Raw genomic sequence first — 27,037 nt, forward strand, 5'->3', positions numbered from 1 at the left:
GCTACTACACCCTGTGGTGAAGAACATGCTTTTGAGGTCTCTTTGCTGCTCAGCGATGTACAAAACAGTGCAGACTTTCACCATTACCTTTCTTCTGTTCCTTTATACAGAATCCATAGGGATTCTGGCATTATACATCCCAGAGTTGAAGTCAACCTTATTTTAGGCACAAGGCATCTTGTGGAGGCACGTATTCAAGGTGCAGGTAATCAGAAAACAATACTCTTCTTTGGAGTTACTAGACTTTGGAGATACTAGACTTTCTAGTATTTACATCAGATCTGGAGCCCATCATAACAGCACATTAGAAGGACACATGCAGAGGGTTAACTGTACCATTGCCTTGCAAATTCGTGTTTTTAGAGAGCTTCTGGAAAAAAAAAATGCACTAAAATGCACTAAAAATGTTCTAGGCTCTGTTCAATAGCATGCAGCCTGTCAAGATCAAATCCAAAACTAACTGCAAACTTACTCATCACCTGTTTTCCCCTACGCACGTTCTACATACAGCCACATGACATCCAGCTTTGCTACTCCATAAACATAATAGAAAATAGCCTAAATAAATTTAGTATATACAGATTCTCCTTGCCTTTACTGAGGTGGGTTTGGCAGGGAAGATTAGTAGATGCATTGTTTAATCACAAAGGAAAACTGAAATTACCTTGCACAGTAATTAGATATTTGTTCTTTGCAAAAATAAAGCTCTCTTCCTCTTCAACAGGAGTTGAATAGTTAGAAAAGCCATTATGACAGTGTAATATGCAAAAATTACAGGTCCAAGAAGACGACCTGTAACTATTACATATAACTTGCATTATATTTAATAGTACAAATAATACATATTTACTATATATGCACACATTTGCTTTATTTGCTACCTATACAAACTATCATATGAATATGTGCACATTTACATGTGAATTGCTGCTCGTAGCAGGGGCGGTTAGAGCTGTAGAGCACAGAATCTAATGACACTGTGCAGCAGTCAAAGCTGTCAGGGAAATGAAAAAAGACAGGGCTGCCCCTGCAGGAACCACTGGGAAAAGACTCCAAGGAGCCATAGGCATGTACATAGCTTTGTGTATGTGTGCGCAGTAATATCAGAAGTTGTGAAACAGAATAACTTGGGATATTGGCATTGAGATACAAAGTACAGATTAATGATTCTGCTCAAGCTCGTGTGAACAGCAAACAAACTGAGAGGTAAATGAATCAATGATTTCAGAATAGTTCTGTGAAACGCCTCCATCATAACACCACTCACATAAAATCTGACTTGCCGTAAGACCTTGAATACAAAACCCAACCCTTTCAAGCTAAGCAGATGGGTTGTTCTTTGAGTAAACGTTGCTACAGCCACAGAAAAGTTAATATCCCATTATTTTGGTTAAAATATTTGTCAGACTGTAGTCAAAGTCTCTCCATTTGAACTTTTCTCAAGCAATTAGTTTGACAACAACAGCAGAAGAGGGAAGGGCTTGATAAAACCAAGCATGTTTTATGCCCTGATCTGACTGAACTCAAGTTGTATTCAATTCCTCAGGATGCTGCAAGTTGTAGCTTTCAACATTTTAATGAATATAAAGACAATTTTAGAAAACATACATGAATAATATTTAATACGAATTAAACTCAACTAGTCTACTATAAGAGATAAGAGTCAACAATTTTCAGAGATAATGTTTTCAAATTTTTCTTGTATATTGGGAAAGTATCTCTACTACCAGAGAAATACCACAACAGATAACCCCCCTTTATCAAAGGATCAGAGCTCAACTGTAGCCTTCAAGATAAAATAACGTGAAATGGAATACACTAAAGGTATATTTTATCTACTGTCACACAACAAACCAATTTCTATCAGAATATAATATCTGTTTTTAAAGTTTAAATAAAAATTAGCAGTGTACCTAAAGTGTATATAAGCCAGTAACTATCACTAGCTTTGGAATAGAAGAATTATGCTGATTTATTTCTTTTAATGTATGCATTCCAGTGATTTTGTTATATATCAAGACGGCTCTGGATCTTGGACAACCTATTAAAAATATGTATTCATTGTAAACAGGAACTGAGGCTGCTGATTTTCTCTTTAAACAATTAAAAGCCACAGTGAAATGTAACCAACAGGCTGAAATTTAGTCTACTTGCTCACCTGCTTGCCACGCAATCATGTAAATGCTACATCAAAATACCCAAAATACAATTACATACCCCTTCTAGACACTGTAACTCTACCACCAATTGTTAAACTACATTAAAGCAGAAGGTACTTTGTTTACAGTCATTTAGCCTGGGCCCCCTTACCATTTAAGCCGCAAACAACACCTCTTTCAGCTGAAGGTTGTCAAGAGTAGCAAGCTCAAAAATACCAGATGTAATTAAAAGCTATCTTCAAATACACTTCACAGCACTGCACCATGAAAGCTTTCTGACTGATCCACATCGCAAAATCTAGGTCTGTCTTTGATCATGAATCATTATTTTCTAACTAGTCAAATCAGCATTTCTTCAGTGCTCTTAGGCGTTCTGGTTTGAGTATATATTGGTGAGTTCTCTCTCACGAACTTGAAAACCCAAACTGTCCTCCAGGTAATTTTGGCTCCTGCCGGAATATTTGCTTTATTATAGCAAGGGTACTGACTTCAGTTATTGAGTGGATAAACAAGAAAAAAATTAACAGCCACATCAATGAAAGGATTTAGCATAGGTTGTTACAATCAGTTTTTTTTACAATCAGGTTTTATCTAAAGGACAAAGGACATGGTATGTACAGCAGAATTGCTCTATTTCACTCTTCATTCCATAAATAGTACTGTTTTCATTCATAAAATACTCAAAACAAGTAACTGAAATGAATGTCACAAGGCGCACAACTTAATAACATTAACAACATTGAAAGCTTGGAAAATTATCTGAAATTTATTTGAAATAAGAGGTTGAAAAATAATGTAGCAACCATTATTATCACAGACTGTTTCACAACTACATATGTTCACTCGTGAGGGCAGCAGAAAGACTATGAAAATAAAGTTCTTGCTACCATCACAGAAAGGAGTACCTGTAGTTTAGTTTGCGTTTTAATATGGTACATGCAGAGTAAGTGCAGTATTTAACAATAAATGCCAATATAAATAATTTGTCCACTTCTAATTTGTGACCTATCAAACTCCTCTATATATCACTGTGATCTCTGGAATGTCAAAAAGGCAACATGACCAGACCTCTGTTGTTTTGTGTTTCATGAAACACTACAACATGAAGAAGCAGAGCTGAGTTTCAGTTCATGGATTTTTTAGTTATTTTTTTTAAGCACAGTTCACTTCACTGACTGTTGGGAATTTTATTTAACAGATTGCCAATATGCTCGGTTCCTACAGGCTATGTCTTTTCTCTCTCCTGCCCTCTTCCCGTTGCACATTATCATTCTGTCTTTTAGTCTGAACTAGGCATCTGCTACAAAAAGTTTTATGGTGCCCTGTAGAAAGGGCGTATAGAAATCCTAATGGGGAAAGAAAACAACTCAGGACCATGGTGAAAAGATTTTGAGCTTTATGTTCTTAAACAATCATGAAGAAATAACACAAGCCCACATCAACTCATATCAAGTCACTATCAGCTCCCACTATCTTGTTATGGCACATGCTGCTTCATACAGGAGGAAAAAAAAGAAAAAAGGTGAGAAAAGGAAGGAAAGTCTGTTAAAATTACTACTGAAAATAATAAGTTTCATATGGGCCAGATTTTGTCTAGCCTTCTTTTATAGCACATTACAACTTCTTGCTCTCCCATTCTAACAGGAGACATTCAACACACAAATCCAATGTCCAAAGAAACTGGAGATGAAAATTAAGACATTTTATGTGGCCCATGCACCAGTGCAAGGGTCTAAATGACTGCAATATTTGACTTTATGATTATTAAAGCTGTTTACATAGCTTATAGACTATGGCCAATTAGTTTATTTATTTGAAATGTTATAAGTGATTATCATTGGAAAATCATTTGATGATAGTTATTACCATCAGCAATGATTATTTAAAATCTGAGTAGCTATTTTTCATGTAGAGGAACAATCTAAATGAAATTGAGTAGCTTGAGCAATCTTGAGTAAAATCAGAGATGGAGTTAACGTATTTTTACAGCCCCGTATTTTAAAATTATGCACTTGCAAAAATCAAAGTAAGTGCATTATTAGCTCTCAGGGTTAATTCAATCATCATGTATAGATCTACCAATTCTTCAGTATACGTAGTTAATTACTACATCTCCATTAAATAGGGTAAATATTTTAACTCTCTGATGACTGTATTTGTAAAATCAGGTACTGCAATGTACACAGATATAATCAATGATGGTCATTTACACTGACATACCATTTAACTCTCAGACCAAAGCAACAGATTTTTGCATTTTTAAATAAAAATTTATAGTTTTTTTCCCTATGCTGATATTTCATGGCAGCTATAACTTACAGTACTGTATTTTAATACAAAATGCATATAATCATTTATTTTGTACTTCTACATATTATACTGTCATAATTCTTTGTAGTAATTTGTTGTGATTACTGGATCTTGAAAATTATGTTCTATAGCCCAGTAAAGGCAAATAATTGAAATTAAGATTTAGGTTTCTAACAGAGCTCAGAAAAAAAATTAAACTAATTATAAATGTCACCTAGAAGCAAAAATATGTGCAGCCAGCATAATGAACAGAAATTTATTTTTTAAGATTTATTTTATCTGGCCTTTTACTACCGTATAGCAAAGTTTCATTAAAACCAAGTAACATACTTAGCAGCAAGTTTATAGTTGTCCAGATCTTTCCTCAAACGCATGTTCTCAGCCTGAAGTTGCTGGTTCTGAGTATACACAGTTGGCACCAGTCCGACATCTTTGGCTGTGAAGGCACCTCTCTCTATTAGCTCATACCTAGTAGAAAAGGGAAAGGGATTTTGGATTTTATTCCATTTTTCCTATTTCTCAGTTCACTGATGTTTCTTCTCTTACGCTAGCATTTATATAAAATAGAATCAGATATTTACCAACTGAAGGCATTTACCTCTTTTATAATCATTAACAGTTAGCAATATTACTACTCCTGTGTTCTATTTTTCCACTTTCATTCTAAAAATGCATTCTTACTGTAATTCTAATGACATGCCCTCTATGACACTACTTCAACTATATTATATATATACTACTTCAATAGTTCCATTCCTTCCTTTCTTCCAAATAATTTAAGACCAAAAAATTTTTGTTTAAATACTGATTTAACATTTTAAGCTTTTGTATATATACACACAATGCTTTTTCTCTCATATGCTCAAATACACGCAAGATATTTTCTTTTCTGAAGACTCAAATAAGATGACAAAGTTGTGAAAAACCAGGATGAATGATTCTAAAGGCTATCATCAACATGGAACTCTAAGCTCACATCAGAAAATCTCTTCATTCCTGTTCTTCATTGCTTCCTGTGTGCTAACGTCACCTTCTTATATTTATCTATTTTACCAGCCCCCGAGGAAACAAGAGTCTATGATGTAGAAGCCTGAAGGCTGCTTTTGTTAAATAAGTGTACAGACTAACTTGCATTTTGAGCAGCAGAAGTGAATCTGGGGCAGCATGTAATTCTTTGTAGAAGCCAGGAGCAACTGAAAGTATTTAAGTATCCTCTATCAAAAAAAAAAAAAAGAATAGCGTTACTAGAAAAGATTCAGAAAAACATGACTGTCACTACACAAAGTAAATGATTCTGCAAAACTACACTTGTTCAAGGAATGATTATAAGCTATCAGGATTTGTCAGAGTATTTCAAAACACATCAAGATTCAAGCCTACATATATGATAAAATACTTGTGCTCACACTGCAGAGGTGATTCCAGAATCCAGTACAAAATATGCATCTGTTTGCTTTTATCCTGAAAGAAGGAAGGGCAGGACCTTCAGCTACTAGAAGCTTTTACAGATCCATTGAAGATAAAGACGTGCACTATGTAGCTCTATCACTTCAGCATAGGTTCAGCAGAGCTATAAATAGCTTACATCAGACATCTACTAGGCCCCCAGTTTTTTCCCCTGCTGGTCTTGACTGCAGCTGGAAGATGTTTTAAGTAGGAACTCACTAGAAGGAATAATATAAATATTATTTACCTTTTCAGAGGAAAAGCATATTGAATCTGTGCGTATTTTTTCAGTTAGCAAGTAGGAAAACAACAACAGTAATTAGTGATAAAAATATCCTGAACACTGTATCCTGCACATGGATACAAATAGCAGGCTTGAAATCTGAGCATGGTAAGCAGCATTCCTAGATCGCTAAAACATGCTGTGGAAACAAGAAGTTTTGTAGAGTAAGGGATTCTTATCTCACAAGTGACTCTTACATAGTACCTTCTAAAAATTAAGAGGAACGTTACGAACTCCTATACCTAGATGAACTGCTATGGTCAGCTGCTTTCCTGATTTCTATGGGTAGTCTTAGAACGCTCATCCCTATAAATTAAGCTATCATTTACATTTGCCACCAAAAGATTATAAGATTTTGAAAGATTAAACTGGATGTGTCTAAAGCAAAATTCATTCCATCATCACTTAGTTTTCTTCAGCAAATTGTAGTAGCAACAGACTTTTAATGCCAAGAAAGAAGCTTAGTCATTTTCCAAAAATATTGACTGATGTGCAGATACAATTCCCATCAAAAACATTGAAGATAAGGGCACTTCTCATTGCAAGTGATCACAAATCTATGAACTTCTTTATTTGCCAGGAAATTTTCTCCCCTGAATGCCCTAAGTGCAATTCATGAAAGCCATCAGCTTTCTGCATGAAGACACATCAGACATGGATAACTGATGAAATTAGTCTCCAGCAGAGCTAAAAACTCTGAAAGACAATTTTAATGAAAGACAATTAATATCAATAAACTCACTCTTGTCTAAGAGTGCTACTAAAAATGAAGGCTTTTGTGCATGTAGAAGAGGAACCGAAAGCTACACAAGATTGCGTTGTGAGATCTCATTTCATCAAACTAGTCCTGTAAAACTCCTGGAGCTCCTGCATACCTCGCTGACTGCCACATAGCTATTGTTCTCACTGCTTTCCATTAAAGAAGGGAACTGTGATGCAAAATTAAATTAGTTAGTTCCACGCACAAGGGAACATTATTCTAAGATTTCAGAATAAGCGAGTTATAATTCTTGAACTACCATTTAAAGTTAACCAAGAATTTGGAAGCTTCAGGAACAGATGGCCATCTATGATTTTATGATCAAAGCCCAGGACGCTGACTTACAATAATACATTATTACTATATGCTTTACATTGAACTAAAGTTTCTAGGAGTTCTAAAGGAACCAAGTTGCAGAGGCCCTGCAATTAAACTGACATGTAGCTCAGGATAATCCTTTACCAAGGGACAAATCACCTGGAGATGCATTCACAGACTACAATTTCAAGTTTTAGCTCTTACAAGAACTTCTTGCTGAAAATTATAATTCTAACTGATAACCTTTTAGACAGTTTGAACAGAAGACTAAGAAAAAAAATGAGTGCAGACAATAAAGGACCCTTTATGCCCCAGTGTATTCCTCCCATCTATTATTTTGGCATGTAAGTAGAAACTGTATATTACCATGTTATGCTTGCTCCATAGACAAGTGACTTGTGCAGAACTAGATTAAGACAAAAAGGATCCAAATTTCAGTCTCCTGTGGCATCCTTACATACTTCCCATTAAATAAATATAAATATATGCTTCCGTGATGAAGTGAGAAGTTAAACGAATAGATAACTAGAATATATAACTAGGCCATACGCACAATATTAGGAAAGTTTGTTTGCTCCTGATCTGAAATATGCATTGTGCATTCATTTGTTGCAGCTGCAAGCACTCCGTAAATCCATGTCGACATTCATAGACAGACGTGTCTCAATCATAATAAGCACAAGCTGAGAACAAGAACCAATTCTATTGAATCATCTCAAGAAAGAAAAAACTAGGTACACCTGATTTTTATTCTTATTTGTCTATATATATAGTCAGCTCCCAGCATCAAGAACAAGTATATATGTTCACCTGGCTTTCTGCAAGTGAACTTGAGGCTACTTCACTTGTGTCCTGAGCTAGTTCTAATCCAAAACCTCCATCTTTTAGTCCCAAACCCCCATCTATTAGTGTGATCCTGCCCTAGAACTAACAAGCCTCGTTGCTCTCAGGATTCAGGAACTCACAGCATAGCACGCATTACTGTGACTTCATGATTTCCAGGCTAAAGAGCACCCAGAGCAGATGAAACTGAGGTCTGCCTGAAATAAGTAGACTGTTTCCACTGCCTTCAGGGAGCTGTGACATGGGGGATCACAACCTACATCCACTGTCTTCATTCTGAAAAAAGGATATATGTTTTTTTTTTAAATAAATCTACCTTTATACTCAGAAAACACAACAGCTTCCCTGCATACGCTCTATTATGCATGATCCAGACAATCTTTGCAAAGCATACAGAACAACCAGAGAATTTGTTACCTTGCACAGTCCTGTAAGTTTATTCATAATTTTAACCATATTAAAAAGAAATGAATTTTCAAATCATGTTTCTGTAATTAGCCTGCAGGTTTCATTTTCCTCACAAACTGAAACATTGCCAGGTCTCCAGGACCACTTGGAGATTACCAGCCCAATGAGTTTACTAAAATACAGAGCGAGAGCTCCATGTGCATGTGTGAAGAGCAAATGATTCATCTGCTCATCAGCCTGGCAAGATGCTGCCAGCAGCAGTGAGCTCTCTGGGATTAAGAGGTACTGACTGTCGGATACATCAATTTACAGTTGATCAGCCCTTGCACTTCATACTCCAGAGCTGTCTATCCAATATCTTTCATAAGCAACAAAAGCACTATAAAGTCTTGTATATCAAAGGAACAGAAAATTTCATGGTAAATTAGATATTCTAAAAATAATTTAAGTCTGATTTTAAATTCCTTCAAGTATAACTGGAAGGAAAAACGTGCAAAAAACTACATATGTGAAAATATCACTAGAATTATTACAAAATTATTCATTCCAAAGAAAAATGGCTTTGGCTTAAAATACAACATAACCATGACATTTTATACAGCTGGACAGAATAACAATGTTTTCTCAAACTCTGAAATAAACAGATAATTTGCTCCAATTTAACTGACCTTTAGATCTTAGACAGACAATTATTTCAAAGCAGCCCTTTTGATAAATTTTCTCTACGTTAATTAATTTCTCATTTTAAATTCCATTAGTACTTGATCACCACAGCATGAGAGCGAGAGAGTCGTCCCAATACATAATGAGGAACCTGAGTACACTAATCTGCTCTCACTTTCATTAATATTGCAAATTATCTATCTCAAACCAACATGAAACATTTTGAAATAAGGCATTAAATGCAGACAGTCTCAATATAGTAAGATTAGATCCTGACACGCTGAGCTTTTTTGTAATGTTACTGAAATCTAAAAAAATACTACTTACAAAGGAAAAATATATATATATGTACAGCTAAGGATTTACAAGATAGAACCTGCTAAAACCTGCTCTTGCTTTATTAAAAAGCAATTTGAGTTTTGCCATTGATATAAATTCAAACAGCACGTACTTCAAAGAAGGCTGAAATTTCATTAAAAGGCCAATATTTATATCCATCTAGTATTAATTATCTCCCCCCCTCCCCCCCCAAAAAAAAAACCACTGAACTTCTTGAAACTTAATGCTATTCCTAATAGTCCTTTTGTTGAAAAAACACAGAACTGCAGTGCTCCTTCTCTAAGGAATCATTTAAGTCACACTGTTACGCTATCAAAAAGCAGATTATTAATTCTAGAGGCAGTGCCTCATTGGCGATTTCTACACTGAGACAACTAGAGTCTCATCAACAACAGCAGTTACTCCCCACTAGAGACTGTTTCTAACAAAATTTAATAGCCTATGAGCATCACCACTTCTTTTAGGAAAAGTGATGTTTCTAACTTTTCAGATTCACTAATTTTCAAACTGCACAACTTCAAAGCACCTTGTTAACAAACCTCTGAATGCCTCGTTTCAAGACTGACCACAAGATAACTCCAACTGAAAGATGTTTTCACTTCTCAGAATCTTTCCAATGTAATTTGCAGATTAAAACCAAGCTTGTAACTGAAAATATTTCAAGACAACTTCACAACAAGCGTCATCTTTACTACAAAACAATTCAGCTGTCCTCTCAAGCTTTGTAGCACTTCTAGCTAATCAATAGTAAAAATTATATAACCTGAGGGATTCCATATATGAAGCAGGCTATTTAGATGAAGCTGAACTTTTAAACTTCTGCAACAATTTTACATTGAATCCCTGCTCTGCTGAGGAAAGGAAGATAGCAACAGCTAAAGAGTTTACTCCTCCAATTACTACAGGAATTAAATTTTAAAAATACCATATTATTTTGACTCATATACCCAAACTACCAAGTATCAAAAATTGTGCTTATTCTACTTCAAAGTACAAGGTCTCTATGATGAAGGTCTGAAAACACACCTGAAGTGAAAACACTATATCACACTACAAAGCATTCAAGCTTCTAAGCAAGCACACGGGTTCCAGAAAGCAGGAAAATAACGAGAACACCTAATTTCTCAGTACTACTGAAACAAAACGTTGGTTATTTTGCACTGGACCCATTTCATCCAGTGATGACTTCTGCATTGCAGCTGGTTTCCAGTCTTCTTTGGTACTCAATGGAGAGCAGAACGTACTTGAAAAAATACACTTAAATTCACTTCAGCTTAAAGGAGATGGCTAAAACAACTTAGATGGGTTGCAGCCTAAAAGCGAGTATTTCTCTTCACTAGACATAAAAGAGGCCTGAGGTGACCACTTCAGGCTTGTAAACATCTGGAGTTAGGCAAACTGCATACAGTCCTTCAAATGTACCTGTTTAGGAACTCCCTGGATTCAACGTTTTGGAGAACCTGTCCTTAAAACACTATTTTTCATCCTCAGTCTCAACATGTTCATTCATTCAGTAAAATGTCACATATGAATAAATTCTGCAATACTTGAAATATTTGAATCCTGAGCATCTACTTCCTAATTCTCAAAGTCAGAGGGTCATTTAAATGTTTTACCATTCAGTCTGGAAGCAGTCGAGGGTTCTAGACATCCCCAGTCTGACCAGAAAATTGCAGAAGAAGTCATCCATCGCTTCAGGTATTTCAGACACTGATTTCTCTGAGGTCAGAACTGATTGCAAAGCCTGAAATTAAAATTTGATATTTGTTATTAAGCCTACAACAGAAATGCAGTTATCATACTCTATTTCTGAGGCCATCTAAAGTCATAGATCTATTAGAGTACAGCTGAATGTTTCCCTTGTCTTTGTTGATTAGATCTGCAATCTCTGATCCGATACCTTCTAATATCAAGGTTTGTGGAAGGTTAGAGAAGTCAAAAACCACCTGATTTTTGTACTCTGAACCTGGCATAATCTGATATGGACCTGAAACTATTTCATCTGATGGATGCTCTTCTGTCACTGAGCAGAGAGAAAATGTTGGTTCTTGTATTCCTGCACCCTTCAGCAACCTTCAAAACTCACAATGAAAAAATCAGTACTTCATTTCCTGAAAAATGCCAAAGTCCAAGGTGACAGAAAAATAGCATTTTTTTTTTTTTTAATGACAGTGCATACTATAGACAGACCAAGAGCTGCATCTCCATCAGTAGGTCTCTTACTAAGGAAGAAGCCCCACAAAGACCAATTTTCCCCTTTCTTCTCAACATCCACATGCAGACACTGAATGAAGCTGTCAGATAACACTGCTACAAGTGTTAGCAGAACGCAGATGGTGCACCAAGGCTTCATATGCATCTCCTCCAGTGCCAACAAGATAGACAGCTATTAAGATAAGATCAACTCATGGGTCAAGGACAGTTGCTAAAAGCTCAATCAAAACAGAACACTTTACTACAGAGAAAAAAAACACCTTCCATACCTCTGTTACGATGCCAACTTCTTGCCTCCACCCAACCACATGCAGCCCACTCACAGTATCACAGTATCACAGATTTCTAGGTTGGAAGAGACCTCAAGATCATCGAGTCCAACCTCCGACCTAACACTAAGTACTCCACTAAACCATATCGCTAAGCTCTACATCTAAACGTCTTTTAAAGACCTCCAGGGATGGTGACTCCACCACCTCCCCGGGCAGCCCGTTCCAATGCTTAATAACCCTTTCGGTAAAGAAGTACTTCCTAACATCCAACCTAAAACTCCCCTGGCGCAACTTTCGCCCATTCCCCCTCGTCCTGTCACCAGGCACGTGGGAGAACAGACCAACCCCCACCTCTCTACAGCCTCCTTTAAGGTAACTGTAGAGAGCGATAAGGTCGCCCCTGAGCCTCCTCTTCTCCAGGCTGAACAAGCCCAGCTCCCTCAGCCGCTCCTCGTAAGACTTGTTCTCCAGACCCCTCACCAGCTTGGTCGCCCTTCTCTGGACTCGCTCGAGCACGTCCATGTCCTTCCTGTAGCGAGGGGCCCAAAACTGAACACAGTACTCAAGGTGCGGCCTCACCAGAGCCGAGTACAGGGGCACAATCACTTCCCTACACCTGCTGGCCACACTGCTTCTTATACAGGCCAGGATGCTCTTGGCCTTCTTGGCCACCTGGGCACACTGCTGGCTCATATTCAGCCGACTATCAACCAATACTCCCAGGTCCTTCTCCGCCAGGCAGCTTTCCAGCCACTCATCTCCCAGCCTGTAGCTCTGCTTGGGGTTGTTGCGCCCCAGGTGCAGGACCCGGCACTTGGCCTTGTTGAACTTCATGCAGTTGACCTCAGCCCATCGCTCCAGCCTATCCAGATCCTCCTGCAGAGCCTTCCTGCCCTCGAGCAGATCGACACACGCACTTAGCTTGGTGTCATCTGCAAACTTACTGAGGGTGCACTGGACGCCCTCATCCAGATCATCGATAAAGATATTAAAGAGGACCGGCCCCAGTACCGAGCCCTGGGGGACACCACTAGTGACCGGCCTCCAACCAGATTTGACTCCATTCACCACAACTCTCTGGGCCTGGCTATCCAGCCAGTTTCTCACCCAGCGAAGCGTACGCCAGTCCAAGCCCCGAGCAGCCAGTTTCTTGAGGAGAATGTTGTGGGGAACGGTGTCAAAAGCCTTACTGAGGTCAAGGTAAACCACATCCACAGCCTTTCCCTCATCCACCAAGCGCGTCACTTGGTCATAGAAGGAGATCAGGTTTGTCAAGCAGGACCTGCCTTTCATAAACCCATGCTGACTGGGCCTGATCGCCTGCTTGCCCTGCAAGTGCCGCGTGATGACCCTCAAGATAATCTGCTCCATGAGCCTTCCTGGCACTGAGGTCAAACTGACAGGCCTATAGTTCCCCGGGTCTGCCCTGCGGCCCTTCTTATAGATGGGCGTCACATTGGCTAGCCGCCAGTCAACTGGGACCTCCCCCGATAGCCAGGACTGCCGATAAATGATGGTAAGTGGCTCGGCCAGCTCCTCCGCCAGTTCTTTCAGTACCCTCGGGTGCATCCCATCCGGCCCCATCGACTTGCGCACATCCAAGCTCCGTAGCAGGTCGCCAACCATTTCCTCATGGATAGCGAAGGCCACATCCTGCTCCCCGTCCCCTTCCACCAGCTCAAGGCACTGGGTATCCAGAGAACAACCGGTATTGCTGCTAAAGACTGAGGCAAAGGCGGCATTAAGCACCTCAGCCTTTTCCTCATCCTTAGTAACTAGGTTTCCCCTCGCATCCAGTAAAGGATGGAGATTCTCCTTAGTCCTCCGTTTCGCGTTGATATATTTGTAAAAGGATTTTTTGTTGTCTTTAACGGCAGTAGCCAGATTGAGCTCCAGATGAGCTTTGGCCTTTCTAATTTTCTCCCTGCACAGCCTCGCTACATCCTTGTAGTCCTCCTCAGTGGCCCGCCCTTTTTTCCAAAGATTATAAACCCTCTTTTTTCTGCTAAGCACAAGCCGCAACTCTGTTGAGCCAGGCCGGTCTTCTTCCATGCCGGCTCGTCTTTGGGCACAGCTTGATGTTAAGTTCTTCTAGAGAGGCTCAGAGATGCAAGAAGGGGTGGAAAAAGTACAATGTGACCCAGTCTGAGACTTCCTTTCCCAAAGCCATTTAAAGATAACCAACTGAGAGAGACTGCCACAACTTGGGAGCTGAAGAGGTGGCCGTAATTCATTCAGACTTCAAATGGATTACAGCTACTTGACATGCCAAAATGCAAAGCTCTCAGAACTTGGGAACTCCATAGCGAGAAAAACACCACAATGGACTTACTTAACAGCGCGGTCTACTAAGACAAGCTACAGCACTGCGCATGCCTGTCCTACTGGTGAGAGGACAGACCAAAACCTGGGCTTGGCGACTATCAAATCACTTAAATGCACCACTGGAAGAAACTAAGTTTCTATGATTTGTGCTACATATTATGAAAAAATACCACTATAGAGAAGAAATGAGAAGCAGATAGAGCTTGGACACACGCCTACCTTTTCTTGTCTTCAGTACTAACTGAAAACAAAATTCCACTGAGATATTCATCAAGAAATGCTAGAGGCTGTGACTGCAAAATATCTCCTCAACCCAAAATATCTCCTCAATATAAAATAATCTGTTGGCTGGGGAATTTTAGTAACTCCAGCCATTTACAGCTTATTCATATCCTTCATGGGAGTTCTATCAATGCAACTGCATAAGTTCCTCGGAGATTAAGGCATTTCTCTTGATACACTAAAAACAAGCAGTATTCCCTATACTGGAAGATCTCATCATTATTTTTTATGATACAGAAGACACGTTTAATCCAAGCAACCTATCTAACAAAGAAATGTACATACAAGATCAAGACATGTAGCACTGGAGTAGGAATGCTGCAGTATGCCAAGTGCAGTGCAGTATTTGGCCTATTTTCATCACTGGACATACAGCACAGACAGGTCTATTTTCTAATTGTGATAACAGAAGGACCAAAGAGTACGTCTGCAGACATGCAGCTGCATTCTCCTCCTTGCTTTTCTTTCTTTATTCTAAGTGAGGCCAATGTCTAATATTGCTGCTCGTAGTTACCCAAACACATCTATAAAGCCAGTCTTTGGAAGAAATGACACAGCTTGATTCCCTTAATAAATGGAAATATGATAGGAATCCATTTCATCTGTGCAGAAGAGAATTTATTGGCTAGATACTACCACTGAGAAGCATTTCAGGAACTGAGCAAGGAACCGCACAGGGAGAAATAAAGGCAGTCTACCACGCACAGTCTTGGAACAGGGCCTCAGGAAACCAGAGGGAAATTCCTTGTTCTTTTGCAGACTTCACAAGTGTTATTAAGCTAACTGCTTGAACTTGATCTTAACCTCAGATGACTATCCATAGAATGGCAAACAGTAACTTTTTGTATATATCGACCTCTCTAGAAAGAAGGAAAAAGCAATCTCTTGATATATGTGGTGTGAACGGACACCCTGTAGTAGCTACACAGGCAAAACCCATAATGTTCTGACTAAATGGTCAGAATTCTTTAAAGTATTTCTTTATATCAGCTAAATATTTCTTTTTGAATTACAATCTTCAAAAGATTTTGATAGTAATATAAGGATTGCACATTTGATCAATAATCACCCAGTTTAATACTAGGGACTTCCACAACATTTGCAAGAATTTTTGTCCAGTGAAGCAAGACTAACACCAAATACCCTAATAATTTCCCTGGAAAACAAAATGACATGTTCTTGCAAAAAACACAGATTAAAAAAAAAAACAGGAATGAAAAAAGGATTCAAAGTTTATTTAACAAGATCAAATAAAATACAATCAAACCTAAATAACATGACTAAGGTTAAAGAAGGTAACGTGACTTCAGGTTCTATTTGGTATACTAAGAAAACAAAGGTCCTGGAAAGGAAGCGTAATAGCTGTCTCTACTGAAGGAAGTAATTTAGTCTGCTTTCTTTTAACTGCCTGGTTTTCCAGAAGTTCTGTAACCTTTTCCCAGGGTCCCTATCAGCTGAGATTTTCTTTAATATGTAGAATATACAGTTGCTTGTGTTTAAATGTAAATTATATTACTTTATAATGACTAAAAGAAAGGACAACGGGAAAAAAAATCATGAGCTGCAACTGAAAAGGAAAAATGGAACAGGAAGAGGAGGCAAAATCCCTGCTATGCAGAGCATGTCTTGCCCAGCACAGCTCTGCTTTGCATTAGCTGCTGTTTCACCTCCAGACTAGGGGGGAAATGGTATTTAGAGGTTAGAGCTCCACCAGCCTCATTTCTCTGTTGGGATCCAAATATGAAAACACGCACTGTAAATGATAATCTGCAGGTGAGGTAGCCTCAGTAGCTCCACTGCACCCAGGCACAGATCCAGAAGGGAAAAAAAATGCCTCAATATTCCCTGTAGAAACATAGCTTTAATTCAGACAGACTTTTTTGGGGGAAAAAATGGTGAAAAGCATTATCTTATGTTGGCTCATTTTCATTTAGTAATTACTGCTAATTACCTTGGAAGGAAGTTTGAAAATAAAACATTTTTCTTAATTTTTCCTGGTTGTACTTGACCTTTTTTTTTTTTTTAAATAGAGTGTAAAAGAAACTATAGTTACTATAAATATCCACAGTTTCCAAACTGAGTATCTGCGTTAGGCAAATTGCTAAAATATTTCTAGATGCTCACTTGATCTGTGCTTTCTCTATAAAATTTCTTAACAAAACATTTGCATACAGTATTGAAATACAATCTTTAATAAAGAATTAGGTATAAAAGATACTATGAACAGCAAATATACACAAAATCACTTAAAACTGTTTACTGCAGTGCAGCTTTTCTCAGATATGGTTATTACCTAATTTAACCTATTTAGGCAAGCTCAGAAGCTGATAATTGGGGGCAAAAAAATGTACCAGTTATTTATCATGTGAAGACAACCTTCCACTGTGCTTCTTAGCTCAGAGTTGGAATACTGATTCAATATTAATTCACAGGAAACAGCGCTTCTACTTGGGTCAGCAAAAGCATTTGCTGCAGCACTTGGTTTTTCCAGTGAATTAGCATCAAACAATCTAGTCATTGAGCCTCACAAAACATACAGCATATCCTTATGAAAGCTGTCAAGAAACTAGCAAGTGTGTTAAAAGTTTTTTTTATTATTATTAATGTCTGGCTAAAGGTTGAAAGCATGATTCAAATTCTGAAATTATGGAAAAAACACCTCCAAATAAAGAGCCAAGAAGCAAGATGGCAGACATCTATCAGCATATGCACAAAACCAAAGAGAATTTGAGTTTAACCACATCTTCTGATCTACAAAAAGCTCATGGTATCTAATCCATTTCATCAAGCTGAGAAAACTGTTTCATACCATTCTTCAAGTTCGACCATTAACAGAGGTACAAGATTAGTTATTTATTCCACTGCTGAAACATCAATAGATTAAAAATATTTCTCCTTGTTTCTCCTCCATGTCAGGGATTACACACACATTAAATTTATTCACAAAGAAACAAACCCTAAAATATTGATTTTAAAAATTTTAAAATACACCCGTATATTTGAAATATGAGGTCATCTATGGGACATAAAATGAACAGAAGTTAAAGGAAAATGAGATACAGGAAACCTAAGTTGCCTTTTCTGCTGTGACGCATTTACTCCTAGAAACTTCTAACATGACAATCTTTTCAACAAGTATTTCATAATTCAAATAAATTACAATGTGCAAATTTCAACTCAGTAATACTAAGTAGTTTATAGACAGTCTTACTAATAGTTACAAAATTCTTACTAAAATATGGGCATCTTCAGTCTGCTCTTGAATAGTCTGCAGAGCCTTTGACAGATCCTCATCATCTTCCTGAAGACTAAACTCATCATCTGCTGGAACCTAAATGAAGTGATTTAAAGTAAGAGTATCAATATTTTATAAATCTTTCTTTCAGAGTGTAAGTACTTTCATTCCTAATCTCATTCACATTAAAAATATTGCGCCCCATTTAAATATATTTTAAGTTGTTTAAATATTAACTATAAATAAGCTGGAATGGAAATAGCTGCATCTTTTTTAAAAGTATTGATGTTGAAATGAAAGGCATAAGTAAACTGACACTACATCTCCTCTTGAAAAGTAAAGATTACTCATCATCACACTTCACAAAAGGAGATTTATGCCACTCCTCCGTCACATTAATGAAGTAAAACAAAAGAATGAAACATGAATACCACAGATATCACATACGATAATCAATTTAGTCAATTACCTCTTCGTACTGATAATCATCTTTAGAGTAGTCTGTTATTGTAATTTCTGCAGGTTTTGTTAAGCCTGAAACAGCTGGTACACAGGATCTGTTCGAACTTCAAAAACTGTAAAAGAACCATCTGTTATGACCACCCTCAGCCTTGTTCTTTACACTGCCAAACTCTCAAGGCTTCCACCAGCCTTTAGATGGCCAGGCACAACTCCAACAAAAACTACATCGGTGCACAGAGTCAAACTTGTCCCAGCAGGTTTAACCACCATTAAGACTAGCTCAATCAAACCACCAAAAGCAGAACTCAAGTATTATTCTGAATTAAACACCGGCTAAATTCTACTCTCACTTATCCAATCACTGGTTTTCACAAGGGTCTTACAGCACTGACACTTCCACAGACTTGATGCTTCTAAGTACAAGTAACTCGGTGCTCTCAGAGAAAGGCAGTTTTGATCAAATGCAGATGAGTTCCAAAACGAGCATCTGAAATAAAACACTGAATACTAGCTTATTTACTGAAGCTGGCGCTTGTGCCTCAAATAATAATCACAACACATCTACAATATAAATGTAAGTGAACTTGGAAATTATAAAAATCCATTGCAAATTACAGTTCTTCCAAAAGCTTTAGTCAAACTTTCCATTAAAATAACAAATGGTGTAAAACAAAACTAAAATAAACATCTCATCCACTAGCGTTACAGCCCGTGAAAGTATAACTAAAATGTTTTTAGTAAGATGCGCTGTTGACTGTTTCCCTAGGAAATCAGTTAGCCTATAAATGACCCATGTAAATAAACTAGAAATTAACTTCTGAAGAAAAGAAAAGCTGGCAATTCAGTACTTCACACACATCAATTTTAAACCATAGGTTCTTTACATAACAGGAAATGAAATGAAGAGGCAAAAAAATGCGTGATTTTCCAGTTTAACATCGCTTCCCAAGTCTGAATTCTTCTAAAGAACAGCATCATGACATTCAAGGTATCAGTTGAATTGTAAGCACCTAGAAGGCTGGCAGGTGGAGGTCACATCTCAAAAAGGATACCCATCTTTGATTTTCAGGAGATGTAATTCTTGAGATAATAGCCAAAGAGATGCCATTTTCTCTTGTGAACAACAACAAAAAATAGGGGAGTCACTGCGTGAATAAAGGCCTCCTTTTCAGCAATCAAGACAAAGCACATCTGCGTACCTCCAACTGCACAATTACACTACATGCTTACTAAAAAAATTGTCTGCATAAATAGGAAATGGGCATGAATGTTTCTTAAGAATTTCCTATCTAGGCTTAAGTACATAAAAGTTAATGCCTGTAATAGATATGCCCCCAAATTACCGCATCACAGGCCACAGATGTGGAACGCATGACTTGAATTCAAGTCACAGCTTCTCTGGATCTCAAATGTCTCTCTGTAAAAGTTTTGTTTTCTAACCTGACTGATTCTCAAGTGTTTAATTCTAAAACCAAAGCTATGCAGAAACTCAACTTCAAAAAAAAAGTCTCCTATGTTTTCTTTTCTTTCACAAGGAGAAGAAAATAAATGTAATCGTCTGGGGGCTTCTGTTAACAGGCCTAAAACTGTTTTCTATTGCACCAGAAGAAATCTAGATTAAGAACTCCACCTTTAACAGGAAGGGCAAAGAAAGCGTGCAGTTCAACGAACACACCTTTTCTCAGCATAGTACTCTAGGACCACATGTGGGTCCATCAAGATGAGCAAAAAGAAGTGAGATGAAAATCGCTCGCATTTAGACATGACATTTAGGAGCTGACCCAAGAAACTCAAGATAACAGTCAAGGATTTTGGCGTCAGGCTGGTCTGTTGCTGGTCTACTTGCTGTCGTATTGACAGGAACATCGGGGACCTCACACCAGCGTCTGACCACATCCCAGTGAAACAACTCCACATTCCTGGACTTTATTCCTTCAACGCAGAGGGAGAAAGTTCATCTGAACTGCTAATTACATATGAAAAAGGGAATAAAGGCATGAGTGCAAAGCAGTTTTCCTTTGTTGTTCTAAAAAGCAAGAGAACAGCAGCAGCCTGGAGTTTGAGATAAAGACACAGTAACACTGACTAGTTAGGGTAATATTCTGAAACGTCCCTATTTTAATAAGGCATGCAATCATTAACCAGCTGACAACACCTTTTAAAGAACAGTCATCTTTCCATAGTGTGAATACCTGGGTACATCATTTTTGTATGAAGTCAGGCATTATTTCCATATATATGGAAATACATACGGAGTAATTTTACGTACAAACTAAATAATCTGCTTGCTCCTCTGGAATCCCTAAGCCTCTTCGTTACTTCACAGTACAGTATTTATCAACTGAAGGTTTGCTTAAATAAGGTACATTTAAATAGAACACCATACCCAGCAATTTTTCCACACCGTGTTTTCTTATTTGATCAGAGACTATTTTTCTAAAGCTATGTTTTGTATGGGCTAGAAACGATTCTTCCCCCTCACGTCCATCTTGATCATCTCTTTTTATCCACGTTTACCAAACCTTCCAATACAGATAGAAACACTGAATCTATCGGCAGCACACCCCTGACAAGTAAAACACTTGCAAATTTCATTTTCTTCCTGAATTTTCTATCAACCTGGCTATCCTCGTGATCTGTTATAGACTTAAGCTAACATGTCATTACAAATGCTGTGCACATAAGACTAAAATCTTAAGTTAAAAATCCCATTTTCAAAAACCATATCCAAGTGCACAATAAAGCAGAAACAATAAGTTTTAAAACTTGTGTTTTCCTACCAAATGCTGTGTTTTGTTAAACACTCATACGATGCACGGCTTTTTCTCAGCATACCACACAGCCTGAAAACAGGCGTGCATTTTCAGGAAGTTAGAAACTGAGGCACAAGCTCACAAAGGCCAATCTTCCAGTTAATTTATTGCCTTTTTTTTTTTTTTTAATTGGCTTTCATCTTAATTCCAGTAAGGCAAGAAAACTAAGTTACTGGTAGTACCTGGCTAACTTTTAAGCAGTGCTCATTTAGCCTCTAAACCAAATCTGGCAAAATCTTCTTCATTTGGCAGCTCACACCTAAGACAACCACAACAGACCCATGCTGACCTAGCAACAAAACTAAAATTTGGGTGACCTGACTAAAATTTACATTTAAAAGCTACCAACACCTAACGTGCCACAACTTGATCCTGAGAAGAACTCAAAGTGTTGCTTTTTTCTTTAAGAGCCTCAGAAAATAGAATTATTTCTGGTTTACTGTGTTGTAAGCTTTTGACTTGATCATACAGCATTAAAAAACCCCCTGTGGATACCTGGGCGGGTACCATGGGGCAGCCATTTCCAGCACCTCCTACAGCAGCATGGTGGGGCTAGGAGTCCTCCTTACAAGCTCTTCGAGGATATTTTGTGTTTACTCATCAACAAACCCAGGAGAGGATTTAATTTCAGAACTTTAACTCGTTTTTAGCCTGTCCTAACGCGGGGAGATAGAGTTCCAGTAAAGAAACCCTGTCAGGGATTTTTAACACCACCACTGAAAACAAACATCTTGGTAAAGCGAGACAGACCCTCCTGTCCCTGTAAGCAAACAAACACCCCTTTACATTAACCCTTTACATCCTCCAGAGGCAACACCCTATAAAACGTGGTGGTTTTGCTAGTTTTGCTTTGTTATTTTTATTTTTTTTTCCACGACACTCGGTGAAAGATCTCGGCACGCCGCGAGCCGGTCCCCGCGCCCTGCCCGAGCCGCCCCCAGCCCCACTACCGCAGCAGGGGCGCTGAGGGGACCGCGGGGACCCCGGGGCATCCTCACCCCCACCGGGGGCCATGAGGGGAGCCCTCCCAAAAGGAGGGGGAAGGAAGAAGGATACTCTGCAGGCAGAAGGACGCCTCAGAGCTCGCCGACTCCTCCATGGCCGCTGACCGTTGCCAGGGCGGCGAGCGCTTCCCTTCTCGCGAGAGGCGCCGCAAGCCGGGGCGGAGAGGCGGTTTCAGTCATTTTGGGGTAACTTAGTGGTCCTGAGGCTTTCTGGCACCCTGTGCCCACCGAGGATTTTAGGGCGAGGCCAGGCTTCCCGCGCACCCCTCTGCGACGGGCTGCTGAGGAGACCCGCGCAAGGGCGGGAAACCTCGTGATGGGCCTGTCTAGGAAATGCTCTTTTTCCTTAATTGGGAGAAAAACCTGCTTCAGTCTCCCAAAAGAAGGACTAATTTCTTCCTCGTGGGAAACATTTGTCACTGCCGTAGGTGTTTGGAGGGTCACAGTGCACCTGAGCTCAGCTCTGTGGGACCGGTTGCTTAAATAAAGTCTTTGCAGTGTGCTCCCGTTTAACTGAGAGCGCACACAGGAGCTTTCCCTGGCAAAAGCTTGGAAAAGAAGCATACCCTACCCTGCATATATTTAACAAGATTACCTGTTAGGGTTTTCAGTTGTTTGAGGTGAGGTTGTAGGAGTTGGAGAAGTATTCTGTTGCCTTCTCTAATTTTAAAATTGGTTTGTCTGTCCCACTCCTAAATTCCCCTTAAGCTGCTGTGAATTACACACAACAGGAATCCAGTGCTTGAATTCATGCACAGTAACTGAAAATAAAAGTGCCAATAGTTGGTCTGAAAGGAAAAGTACTGGTATTACTTGCAAGCTCTAAACAGTTAAAAATGAAACACAGCCTGAAGATCAGAGAAGATGGAAATGAATAAAATTGAATTTTGTTGTTCAATCTAATCTTTAGCCAGAAAATATATATACATGATCCTGGAAGATGGCATATAACCTGTGAAACTATTAATTTGGCATTCTTTTTCCAGAGATGATCACACAGGATTGCCTTTCTTCTCCCATTGTAGACAGACATCCATGAGAAGTGATGAGTTACTTAAACACTGTCATACTCTCCCAACTGTAATAAAAGAGCCATGTTTTGGCACAATATTGTCACAGCACCAACTAAGGCAATGTGGCCTGTTGTATCCCTTCATAAATTCTTGTTGGCTGCTTCTCTAATGGGGAGTTTGGGTTTGGTACCTACCAGGGTTTGAACTCATCTGGGCTCAAGAGATGGAGATTCAAGTGGTGGGTTTTACACTACAGGGGAAGCTGCTGCGACCAAAACTACATTTTTCATGGATCCGAACCAAAACAGTAGTCCTAAACTGTAGCAAACTATCTCAAAGAAAAGCAAAGAATAAGTAGAAGTGGCCTCATAAAGAGCAACACCTTTGAGTTGATATTTCCAAAACTGTGGAATTAAAAAAAGTAATAATCATTCAAAAGGATTTGAATGAAGGCCTCATAGTTAGGGAAGATGCCGACTGCAGCACACATCACAAATTGTGGCTGTACTTGTGTCATACAGGGAAGCACAGCTGATTAATAACATAAGCTAATACCACTCTGCTCTCAGCAGCAGGTGTGCTCTTAGCCTGACAGAGCTGAATAAAGTGCCAGGCAGTTTCCTTCTTTACTCCTTAGTTTCATCACCCTCTGCAGTCCTAACTTCTCCCTACAAATTTTTCACTAGACTTGTCTATCTCACTAAAATATGTAAATTTATAGTATTCCCAATTCAAATCAACTGGTAAAAACTTAAAAGGGGCTCAGGGTAGTACTTCAAGAAAAGATTAAGGCTGGAAAACAATTAATAGTGAAGGCCAAAAGGATCTCAGTCCTCTTGGTTTATTAAAGGAACAATTAAGCAGCTTGATCAAAGTACAGTTGGAAGAGATTTGCTAAGAAAGGCTAAGCTAAGATATAAACGTAACCAACCATCAAGAATTGAATCAACATAAATTACAACTAGAAGAGCAAGTTTTTGATAGGGAGAATAAATAACCACTTGACTGCTTTCCAAGTATAACGGAAACTTGCAGGAGGCTTTTAGTAATGACAGAGTTCTTCATAGAAGTTGTGCTCTGCATTCAGACACCTGATTCACCCAGCTTTATAGCCCTGTAACCATCTGAGTTATAAATGATTATCTTCTCCCAAATAGTACTAACCAATGTCGTTACTGTGTCCCATAACTTCTCATGAGAAAGACATGGAAGCAGCATCTGCTGTCGCTTGAGCATTTCATTAGACAGACTGCTTACTTTCCTCACGCAGCCAAGACTACGCACCGTAGCTGTATCAGCCAGACAAGTTACATTATTTGAAGAGATTGATCATGGGTAACCTGGAAAGCTCCAGAAATATTACATTTGCTCCCAAGCCCAAAGGGCTAGATATTCTTCCACTGCCTGAAGGAGCGCGAGACACTGCTCTCACTCAGAGCAAGATATCCCCTCCTACGGAATCCGACAAGCAAGCTGACTACGGTTCTGACAAGCTGAGTTACAAAACAACAACATCTGTCCAAGCTACTTCCACTGACTTTCAGGCCCTTGCAGGAAAACATCCAAAAGTTCAGTTTGCATGCTTCATCACAACAGACAAGTCATCAAAGAATTACCTGACCCACTGACTTCCACACGCAGATTGCTCTACAGTACAGCTTTTGGGGAGAGAGGACAACAGAGTGCAATCAATTCACCTTTCTGAACGAGCACAGCACGGCCTGGAACATTATACGGATGTGACAGTGACAGCAAAGAGGCCATGAGGCAGCATGGGACCACAGCTGGAAGCTGGGATGAGTTGGTAAACACCTTGTTCCAACTTCTGCTGTGCCGTCTGGCTTCCAGTTAGGCAAATGACATTAGATGTATTTTCTCTGTATTGCCATCTGGCAGCTGCTTGTACAACAACAACACTGAGAATTTGGCTAGCAATTATCTTAAGAATCACATCAAGGATACTTAACAATGATTCTGAAACAAAAATGGCTTATAAGAAGGGAATTTCCTTTAGCCAATGACATTACACCCACATGGAGTATTGCAGGTAGGGGACGGAATAGAAAGGTACACATCCTTATTTTCTGCATGTATTTATTTTACAGAGGTCCCCTGAAAGTGTCTAAGAAGTTAACCATAGAAGTTTCAAAAGGGTGTGAATATTGCATGCAATAAAAGTTTCTCAGAAAGCATCATTGCTTTTGTCATGCTGTGAAAGTTCAATTTTCCAAAAAAACAAGGAGCAGGGCTTTTTTTCCTTGAAGTGATGTATGTATGTATATGATGTATGTTCAGTTTAATAGAGAAAAATTAGAGTATCTGATTAGTACAAAAAAGTCTCAAAAATAATACTTAAATACTTAGATTGAATTTGTTGAAGTACAGTGCACCTGGAAAATGCAGTGCAGTCTAGTAGCTGTAGCCTCAGGTCTTCATATTTCTGAATGTCAAATCAGCAAAGCTAAGGGGGCCATTGTGACCTTAAATGCAACAGAAAGGGGTGATTTAAAAACTGGAGACGAATTTGCAATAAATGATTCTATAACAACACAAATTTCCTATTGTACTTCCTGCTGTGCATTACTGCCTCTTTCCTACCCCCTTTGCTGGTGACTCATATCCTCATAATTTACAGCAGATAAAAACGAATCCAGAAGGAAAAGAGGTGGGTTTAGGTTATTTTGTTTGTTGGTTTTTGAATGTCAGGAAGAGCAGAACTAAGATGCAAGAGATTTAGCAGTCAGAGTTAAGCTGAAGTTCTTAAATGTAGTACTATTTTGTCTCTACAGAAGAATATTCAATGTTTAAGCTTCTACTACATTTACAGATATCTCTAGAGATTAGGTCTAGGATCCTCATAGGAGAGAAGGGTTTGAGTTGAAGTCAAAAATGAGAACTCACGTTTCCAAATGCATCAGCAGTTCTGCCAGTATTCTTCTAAGCATTTCATTAAAATCATAATTAACATTGGCTGGAATACTAGTCATACTATTCAATCATCTGATCCAAAAGCTATTTTTCTTTGAATTTCTTGAGTTCGGTCTGGTTTCAATTTCACACAGCTTTTTTTATGTGCAAGTGTGCAAGACAATCCTCCGCTCAGAAAACAATATGAGTGCAAACGGAAGTATGAAGATGTTTGACTCCACCCGCACAGAAGTTTGGGAATGAACAGCCAGGCATTCTGTCAACAGTAGAGTGACATAGGTAGCGTGATCACAGCACAGGTTTTACATGACACAGTACTGCAAAGTGCGGGTTTTCTAGTGCAGACAGTGCAAATATAACATATACAGTCTAGCCCGCACACTAATGTATAATAAAAGTTATTCTATCTGTGCTGATGCTGCTGTTTCCAAGGTCTACTGCCTCCACATCTTCTGTGGTTGTTCCCTTTGAAAATTCTCAGGAGCATTGGACAGATGGTACATTTTGGCTCTCCGTGTACTGAATTGGGGATATTTCTGTATCACAGACAAGAATAAACTGTACTAAGAGACACAGGAGTTGACAGTCTCTTTATTTTAGAAATGTAAGTGACCCGTGTTCTCTCTAAACTCTAGTTTTATGAGCACAGAGTTATTTATCCAGCTTATAGGAACTAATGATCATCTGTTCCCCATAATTAGAGGCTTTCCTTATCATATTTTCTTCTGCTCTTTGAAACTACGTTTAGTTGGCATGCTTTTCAAGTTTGGGTAACTTGGACCACAAAGCAGCTAATCTAATCCTACAACAACCTAAAGAAACATTTAACTACACGTGACAGTTGTAAGACTGAAAACCACCATCCTTAACACAAAAGCACAGAAAACAAGCAACGGTGTCCTAGTCTGTACTTAATAATAGAGACATCATCTTGTTAGAAAATGAATAAACTAGAGGACA

General features: G+C 38.7%; 1 protein-coding gene across 3 annotated transcripts in view; it reads right to left on the reverse strand.

Annotated features, from left to right (window-relative positions):
* Positions 1-27,037, reverse strand: part of SPAG16 (sperm associated antigen 16) — a 399,263-nt gene that overhangs the window by 362,856 nt on the left and 9,370 nt on the right. For all 3 annotated transcript variants that reach the window (XM_083841616.1, XM_083841615.1, XM_083841614.1), the window contains 5 exons: positions 22,189-25,629; positions 18,327-18,373; positions 17,855-17,953; positions 11,146-11,273; positions 4,800-4,937 (listed from right to left, as the gene is read on the reverse strand). In XM_083841616.1, coding sequence (XP_083697742.1) covers positions 4,800-4,937; positions 11,146-11,273; positions 17,855-17,953; positions 18,327-18,373; positions 22,189-22,231 — 455 coding nt within the window. In that variant the 5' untranslated portion in view covers positions 22,232-25,629. The remainder of the gene's footprint in view (positions 1-4,799; positions 4,938-11,145; positions 11,274-17,854; positions 17,954-18,326; positions 18,374-22,188; positions 25,630-27,037) is intronic.

This window comes from Anser anser (assembly GCF_964211835.1).
Source record: "Anser anser genome assembly, chromosome: 6".
Lineage (NCBI taxonomy): Eukaryota > Metazoa > Chordata > Aves > Anseriformes > Anatidae > Anser > Anser anser.